General features: G+C 40.0%; 1 protein-coding gene across 2 annotated transcripts in view; it reads left to right on the forward strand.

Moving 5' to 3' along the window:
- chmp1b (chromatin modifying protein 1B) overlaps positions 1–9,513 on the forward strand; it is a 38,902-nt gene that overhangs the window by 8,848 nt on the left and 20,541 nt on the right. For both annotated transcript variants that reach the window (XM_043704438.1, XM_043704436.1), the window contains exons 3-6: positions 436–447; positions 2,773–2,870; positions 4,460–4,606; positions 7,837–7,905. In XM_043704438.1, the coding sequence (XP_043560373.1) occupies positions 436–447; positions 2,773–2,870; positions 4,460–4,606; positions 7,837–7,905 (326 nt within the window). The remainder of the gene's footprint in view (positions 1–435; positions 448–2,772; positions 2,871–4,459; positions 4,607–7,836; positions 7,906–9,513) is intronic.

Raw genomic sequence — 9,513 nt, forward strand, 5'->3', positions numbered from 1 at the left:
TGACCGTGGGTCTCGGTGAGAAGGTTTTGTTTTCTAATCACACCCAACTGTGGTTCAGACGAGTGCCAAGGGAATGGCATGTTTTCTTCTTAGTTTTGTTTGGAGACATTTGAGTATTTTCCTGTGTACGTACGTGTTGACTCTCCGTTCCTTCTGTCAACCCCTTTTAAAGTTCTTCTTGGTAATGTTTTTGCAATGCTTTCGCTTTTCCCACACGTGAATTCATAGGAAAAATGTGATTGATGCAAGTTGGGTATGAGAGTAATGGAAACTCCTTCGAAATTAAATTGTATTTTCTGAGGAGTTATATTTGGATCCATGAATATACTAATATACTCTAGCTTTAAACTGCTAGCCATTGTTCTGTCTGGAGCATTTTTCATTTTTTTTATTGGTATCGTTTTTTATATACATTCTGTCTCTGTGACAGAAAGCCCAGCCTTGAGATGTGCAATTTAGCAAACTACTAGTTCACACAAAACAAAACAAATGTCACATTTCGTTCTTCCGCAAGCCAGCAACTATGTTGGGCGGCACGGTGGCACAGTGGTTAGCACTGCTGCCTCGCAGTGCCAGAGACCCGGGTTCAATTCCCGACTCAGGCGACTGACTGTGTGGAGTTTGCACGTTCTCCCCGTGTCTGCGTGGGTTTCCTCCGGGGGCTCCGGTTTCCTCCCACAGTAACAAAGATGTGCAAGTCAGGTGAATTGGCCATGCTAAATTGCCCGTAGTGTTAGGTAAAGGGGTAAATGTAGGGGTATGGGTGGGTTACGCTTCGGCGGGTCGGTGTGGACTTGTTGGGCCGAAGGGCCTGTTTCCACACTGTAAGTAATCTAATCTAATGTGTTTACACTTACCATTTGGTGAATATTTTTAAAGTTATGTTAGTGCCTGAGCTGTTTCTGACCAAACTAATATAAATTCCATTTCAACTTGCAAAGTACCCTGTATATGCTGAAATAATCTACAGTGTTTCTTGGTTGTAAAATATTATGCACCAGGTTTTCCCAGTTGAATTTGACTCTTGCTGAGATTGACAGTTGAAGTTCAGTTTTTTTTTCTGCTGTTGACAGTTGTTAACTTCTATCTTCTTTTCTGGCATTTCCCCAACTCTGTCTGCGGTTGCTGCTTGTCACTGCTCGTGTGCCCTGGACTGTGTGTCTCTGATGTTTTCATGACATCTCATTCTGACAGTATTATTTTCAACTTTATTTATGATGTTAAGATTTGCTGAACCCAAGCACTGAATATGTAAATCGGTTCAGGGTACTGTCATCTAGAATTGTGCATAATTAAACATTTGGTTATTCTGCATCATGAATAAGTGATATTTGCAATTCTAGTTTGTCTAAATTCACTACTTTGATGACCTGCTATTCAGTTTAATTCTGCATGTGATTTAAAAAAAAAGCCATTTGGCAAATATGCATATAGAACCTTACTATTTTTTGTTCATGGGATAGGTGTTGGCAAGGACAGCAATTATTGTCCATCCTTAATTTCCTTCAAACTATCCAGTTTATGTTTCAAATGACTCAAATCTATTTGAGTTCTGAGGCATGTATCATGTTTTGTAAATGCTTGACATTTGAGCAGCCCTTCAGGAAACTGGCTTGTTCACTAAGTTGCATGTTCACTATACCTTTGGAACTTGTCGGTTGTCAAACTTGTGTAATTTAATCAGAGTTGTTGACCCTACTGTAAGAATATTTTGTTTTAACACAAATAGTTTTCCTTGTGTTTGTGGCACTTAAATTGGACTTCCTGTTGACCTGAAAACTTCTGGTGTGAATTAATAAAAATAGCCATCAGTGACTCGGAGAGATTGTAACAACAAGCTTGCTTTGGGAATCATGTGACTAATGAATTGCCCAAGCCTCTCCCTCATGTTTTCTGATGTCATTGAAATACTTCAGGGAGGTTATTTCCTGGTACTCACATTCAGATATCCAGTCAACTGTTGTCTGACTCTTGCCATGCTTTCGCTGCATAGCAATCACTGGTATCATTCCGGTGATGATTTTGCTGCTCACATCCACCTAAAAGGAAAAATGGGTTTATATGACTAATCAAACTGTTTTTCAAGTTTCAAGAAACATATGCGATTTAGTTGGTGTGTATTCCCTACAGAGGAGCAATTATAACATATTACACCAAGCTGCAGAAGGAGATGTTATGGCAGATGCCCAAAGTCTTGGTCAGCCTGGTAGGTTTTTGAGCAATCACTGAAAGAAGTAAAGCAAGTTGATTAGTAAGTCCTGAAAACACAAAATGCTGGAAATCACACCAGGTCAGACAGCATCTGTGGATAGCGAGCAAGCTAACATATTGAGTCTAGATGACTCTTCAGAGCTGATGGTGAAGAAATATTAGTTTGCTTGTCTCTCTACGGATGCTGCCTGACCTGCTGTGACTTCCAGCATTTTTTTGTTTTCAGAACATATTCCAGCATCCACTGTAATTTGCTCCTTATGTAGTAAGTCGTTTAGTGCCTTTAAATTTGTTTATTGCTTCCTTAATATCCACAATAAGAGCATTTACTTGTATTTTAATATCTATACTTGGGTTGAAATTAATTTATATTAAATTACACTGTTAATATTTTGAAATTGGAATTTATTAGATAACCTTGTATCACTTGGTCTATCCCAGCTACAAATAAACATTAAGTCAGGGCAAAGTTTTTTTCCACGTTACTACTGTTGGGCTATTGCACACTGCGTGAATAGCAGTGAACATGTTGGACAGTGCATCCTTAACATTTCTTTCCAGAACACTTGTTCAACCTTAAGTTTGCTGCAAAGGAGCTTTCGAGAAGTGCCAAGAAATGTGATAAAGAAGAAAAAACTGAGAAAGCTAAAATCAAAAAGGTAATTTACGTCCTCCATTTTTTTCATCACGGCTGGGTGAGGAAAGATGGATGTTCCTGAACCAGACATATTTCTAGCTGGTTAACCATGTCACTGAAACACTAACCTTAGCTTATACTTTGCCTTCTGGCATAATTCTCTCTTCCTACGATATGTTCTGCTTCAGTTGCTCATTATCATCATCACCAGGGGTTGCATTTTCAGCAAATCAAAGTATAAAATCCTGTTCATTACATCAGATGACCTCAACTTTGACTCTCGGGAATAAGTGAAACTGGGTGAAAGCAGCTCCTCTGTGTTAACCACATTAAAGGAATTGCTTAAAAGTTCTGTCAAGAGCTGTCTGCTATTGGTCTGCGGTTGGTAGATTTTTGTATCATCAGAATCCCACTGCTACCACTTTGCTGGTGCTCAGTCGCGCTGATCCTTTGCATGGATGAGCTATGTTCCAGTTTAACGCATGGAAATGCCCTCTGTTTTAGACATGTCACAGTGGCTCAGTGGTTAACACTGCTGCCTTGCAGCGCCAGGGACCCTGCAAGGCATCAGATTGAGGCTGCGATTCCATATGATTCACTTGTCCAGGATATGGAATTCTGTAGGGGCCAGCACTTGAGATGTTGACTGTATCGTGCTGTCATTTTCTTTTGTGTGGAGAGGAGACAGAGATATCTATACAACTGCTAAGAGTTCAGTGGGAAAACTTTGGTTTGATCAGGGCAGAAGGCTTTCTAAAGTTGCCATATAAGTTTTTGTAAAACTACATTGTGCAACTGTGCAAAAAGTAATGCAAACATGCATAGCACCACTTATTGGCTGCTTAGTTTACATTTTTATTTCTCACCTTAATCTCACTAGGCAAGACAGTTTGTCATTGACTAACAAGTATTAGTGTCAAACTTTTCTTTCTTTAGGTAAATTGGAGAGGGTAGTACCAGTTTACACTTGAAAGCAAATCCATCCCTGGCAAACCACAAACTTTGATACATTTCAAAGAGAAAAAAGAAACAGACTTTGGTAAGGGAGAATAAAGTGTGCAACTGTATATAGCACAAGTAAATCCTCGTAGCTTTAAGAGATTACTTGAGGAATAGTTGAGGAAAACCTATTGATTTGCTCCACTTTGTCACAACTGTCTGGCATTCTGAGATTTCTGGCTGACATTTTTATTACATAAATTAATTTTAAATGAAAGTTGAGGAATAGGTTTGTCATCTAGTTCAAAAATGTTATGGAAAATAAGAATTTTGTGTGGTTAAGTTTGCAGCTGTAAGTTTTATTTTGTAGTCAGGATTGCATACAGATGTAAGATTTGCAACATACAATTTTTCACGACATTGAAAAAGAAGTTGATTGACATGGCATTTGGTGGAAGATGGAAAGTTTTTCAATAGAGAGGCCCATCAGTGTAATTTTTACTGCACTAACAAACAACCATTTTGGGAGGATTGAAAGGGAAGGCATCAGATTTATTGTGAAGTAGATACATCGATTATTTTTGCCCCAGTGTGACTTTCAGATACTAAGTGTAACTTATCCTAATTGAATTGTCTGTTTTTTCACATCATCTGATTTGTGTTTGTTTACAGGCAATTCAGAAAGGTAATATGGAAATAGCAAAAATACATGCGGAAAATGCAATCCGACAAAAGAACCAGTCCATTAACTTTTTGCGTATGAGTGCCAGAGTGGATGCTGTTGCAGCACGTGTGCAGAGTGCAGTTACAATGGGCAAGGTAATGGATCTTCTTCATATCAACTAAGCATGTTTAGATGTGAACCAATAGAAAAACATTTCCAAGTGTTAAAAAGCCATACTTAACTTGACATGTTCACTTTATTTGTCAATATAAGGACTTAAGCCATAACACTTCTATTTAAGATTTAATGAAAAGTAGCTACTCAATAGTATTTTTATAATGAATTACCCTATATGCTTTGCTACCTTGTAAATTTGTGTGCACTTTGAAACTGGAGAGATCCCTGTAACTCACTTCAGTCAGGTTTCACAAATGTTAAACAGCTTTAAGAATAGTTACATTACATCCTCTGCAACACTGGTGCACTGTCACCTTGCAACGAGTGCAACAGCTCAACTAGTGACATGTTTGACCGCATCAGCTTCGTACAGCACCTCTGCACCATTCTTCATCTTAACGGGACTGCTCGTGCATGCTTCCACTCCTGCCTGTCGACTCGTGGACAGAGCTTCTCCAGCAGTCGTTTCTCTTCCTTGCTCTGCATGCTACCTCTGACATCTTTTAGGAATCTATTGTGTACTATTTTTATTTTCTCATTTGTATATTGTCTTTTTATGACACATTGTTAGATTTCTTTACCAACTCCCTTTCTTGAATGAGGCACAGTTGTTACAAGTTCAATGTCTGCAGGATAACTAGCTTTTGTATTCTGTCCCCTACTGCAAACGTTATGCCCTTGCTACTAATCATCTCCATTGTCTGTGCGTCAGGCTGAAACAATTTTTATTTTTAAATGGTTTTTCTATCTGAATCAGTGCTGTATCCTTCCCATCACCCAGACTTCCTGCTTCTACCTTCATATGATGCCTGCCAGAGCTCCTCATTTGTGCCCATGTCACTTTCAGCTTGAACCATTGCAATTACTGGCCCATCATTCTTTGCCTATTGTGATCTTCCTTCAGCTAGTTCAAAACTGTGTGTTGCTGGTACCTCTTTCCTGATCAAATCCCACTCGCTCATCATTTGGGTGTTGCTTACCTAAATCAGCAACCGATTCTTCAGCGCCTCACATTTAACATTCTCATCCCTGTGCTTAATTCGCTTCACAGTCATTCACATCCCTATTTCAGTAAATACTTCTGGCTCTGTAACATCTTCAAATTCTTTGTTCTTCTCACTCTGGCTCCTCGTCCAACTTCACTCATTTTGCTTCATGCCAACAATATTTTTGTACCCATTTCCAGCTTTTCTTGAATTCTTTCCCTTTCTGTGTACCTGCTTCTCCTGTTTTTGTACCAATAACCCTCTGCTAACTCACTGCACTGACTTCTGATTTGACAATGCATCGGTTTTAAAATGATCATCCACACCTTCAAATGACTGCATAGCTTCTAGTGATATAATAGTCATGTTTCCTCCTCCAGTCCCAAAATCTCTCTGCTCCTTTTCTGACATCCCCAGTTTATTTTCAACAATGCCAGTGTGCATTGAGCCCAAAGTGGTGAATTCCCTCCTTCAGCCTTCTCTGCATTTACATCTGTTTTCCCAATTTTGAGTTGAACTTATTCACCTTTCGGCCAAGTTTCTTGTCATTAATCTTCAAATCCTTCCATGGCCATTGATCTCACGATTTTTTGATTGCATCATTGGCAGTCCCTCACAGGTGAGGATGACTCTCTTCCACTCTCAGCGTGAGTCCGTAGGTAACTGTACAGACCAATATAGCTGCTGCTGGCTTGGTTTCACTTGGGGCAGAAAGTGGTTGTAGGAAGGAGTAGGAGGGGCATTGATGTGGCCGTGCATTTCTGCCTGGCTTCCGCTATTTTCCGATGGCAAGTTTCAAGGTGCTCGGTGCGTTCCTGGATACGACTACTCCATTTTGGATGGTCTTGTGCCAGTGATTCCCAGGTGTCTGTGGAAATGTCACACTTTACCAGTGAGGCCCTGAGGGTTTCCCTGATGCGCTTCCTCTGTCCACCTGGGGCTCACATGCCGTTTCAGGGCTGGGAGTCTTGTGTTGGTAATGAGGATGACGTTCCCAGCCCAGGGCAGTCAGTACCTTGATGCTGGGCCGTTGGCCTGGTCAAAGATCTTGATATTAGTGCATGTTTGGGATGTTTTACAATGTTTAAGGCACAATGTATCTGAAACTTGTTGCTTAAAACTCACTCTTTAAGCAAACCTTTAGTGTCCTTTCCTAATGACCCATTAAAGGTCCAGAACTACTTTTGTATCTTTCCTCTGAAGAACCATAAGAGGTTAGTCTACATTAAACATTAAAAATCTCACAATACCGGATTATAGTCCAACAGGTTTATTTGAAAGTACAAGCTTTCGGAGTGCTACTCCTTCGTCAGGTAACTTGTCACGGAGCAGTGCAGCAAAACCTTATAACTCCAATTAAACCTGTTAGACTATAATGTGGTGTTGTGTGATTTTCAACTTTGTCTACCCCAGTCCAACACGGGCACCTCCACATCATGACTACATTAAAAATACAAGTTGCTTGTCTTACGCCTTTTTCCAGCATGTGGTCAGAGCAATAGGTTATTTGCATTCTGTTTTTGATGCAGGATTTATTCTAGTGTATGAACGAGAACCTGACCCTAACTATCTTGTCAGGAGACCAAACTATGTGAATTATGTTTTGCAATCATTCTTATCATAACTGAAGAAGTGTCAACCAGTAATCATACCACCATCATGTTGCATATAAACTGTGCAAGTCAAAAAGTCAACTGTCCTTGGACTGCATGTCAAATGACTGCCAAAATCACTCATGGGACATGAGCAAAATTGAAGCCAACAACTCCACACAACCATTAATGTTATCAGCATCTATGTATTCCTACAATCTCCTAAACTACAAAAAACAAAGAGCTGCGGATGCTGTGAATCAGAAGCAAAAGCAGAAATTGTTGGAAAAGCTTATCAGATCTGACAACATCTCTAAAGAGAAATCCGAGTTAACATTTCAAGTCCAGTGACTCCTCCTTAGAAGTTCTGCTTTTGCTCTTATACTGCAAGTTTAACATCAGGAATGTTGGTGCTTCGCTTTGTATCATCTCCAATACAAGAAGCTATTATGTCAGGCTAACAATGCCACTTGCAAATTAAGTGTCTTTACCTTGTAATTATGACAAATTAATCTCTGACATTGTGTCTGTTTATTATAAATGATCTGTTGAGTAGCAGTTTGTTGTACAGATTGATTATGACTGAGTTATTTTCTGTATTTATTGAAATTATTACATTTTTTGTTTCAGGTAACCAAATCTATGGCAGGTGTTGTCAAATCCATGGACGTCACCTTGAAAAGCATGAACCTAGAAAAGGTATCATTTAATTTAAATGGCATTAGTTTAATATGTAAAATCTCCTTTCCCATCATTGTGGCTGTATGTCTCAGTGAAGGCTTGCGTTCTTTAGTAATTTAGTGTGGATTTGTAATGGTTACTGCATTTTTTGTGTATGTACCATTTCTGTGCAGTGTAATATTACAGAAATTCATTAATATGAGTAGAACAACGTCCCCTTTCATTTGATCAGATCCTGAAATCGGGGGCTTATTGGATCCCAGAATTTGACTTTTTATTGTGACTGTTTGTCATTTGATTCTGACCCATTCCATCGAAAGAAAATCTGTGTTGCATCAGCCATGATGATTGTCCACAAAGCCCACAATATACTCCTACAAAGAAAGAGAATGCTTAAGAGATGGTTTTGATCTAATTTGCCTGAAAACAGCAGCAATATAATTCATTGCCAGGTGCAAATATGATTCTGAGATCAGGAATGAAGATCCGAGCACTTGCCAGCCAATAATAAAGCTGTCAAAGAAGCAAAACTTTACTGACTTTGACTTCTCAGTCTATTGTGAATGAACCTTTAAATGTTTCATTGCTTTTCTGATGGGTTCACTTTATACCTCTCAAGTGAATGGCATTCATACAATAGAATTTTAAAAATTGTGATGGAGAAGACATTAGAGAATTTTAATATTCAGAAATTCTGACCAGTCTTTCCAGGGGACACAATTTAAAATATTATCCATGTTTGTTTCTTAAAGACTGTGGCTACTGTATCTGTTTTAAAAAAAAAACAAGCAGATTTTTGTGTACAACAGGGATGAGAAGCAAATTTCTTTTGTGATATAAAGTTGCATATGGAAGTGAATACTTCAAAAAGAACAAATGCAACCATCTACAGAACAGAATGTTCCTTGACATTCAGTAGCATTATCATCACCGAATCCCCCAAATATTAACGTTTTGGTGTGTAACTGACAACGATTTGATCTAGACAAGCCATGTTAACGTTGCTACAACAGCATGTCAGAGACGAGGATCTCATGCAAAACTACAAATTACGAGCAGACGCAAGTCCCTTGGCTCCTCAAATTGAGTCTGTTCCTTTATTCAGTAAAGTTATGGCCGATCTGATTAATCATGTTTCCACTTATTCTTGACGACCTTTCTCCCTCACCACCATCCAAGGCCCCAAAGGAGCCTTCCACATCCATCAAAGTTTCACCTGCATATCCACCAATGTCATTTATTGTATCCGTCGCTCACAATGCGGTCTTCTCTACTGGACGCCTCCTCGCAGAGCGCTTCAGGGAACATCTCCGGGACACCCGCACCAATCAACCCCACCGCCCTGTGGCCCAACTCTGCCGAGGACATGCAGGTCCTGGGTCTCCTCCACTGCCGCTCCCTCACCACCCAACGCCAGGAGGAAGAATGCCTCACCTTCCGCCTCGAAACACTTCAACCCCAGGGCATTAATGTGGACTTCACCAGTATCCTCATTTCCCCTCCCCCCACCATACCCCAGTTCCAAACTTCCAGCTCAGCACTGTCCCCATGACCTGTCCTACCTGACAATCTCCCTTCCCACCTATCCACTCCACCCTCCCCTCTGACCTATCACCTCTCTCGCCC

The sequence above is a fragment of the Chiloscyllium plagiosum genome, chromosome 15 (assembly GCF_004010195.1).
Source record: "Chiloscyllium plagiosum isolate BGI_BamShark_2017 chromosome 15, ASM401019v2, whole genome shotgun sequence".
Lineage (NCBI taxonomy): Eukaryota > Metazoa > Chordata > Chondrichthyes > Orectolobiformes > Hemiscylliidae > Chiloscyllium > Chiloscyllium plagiosum.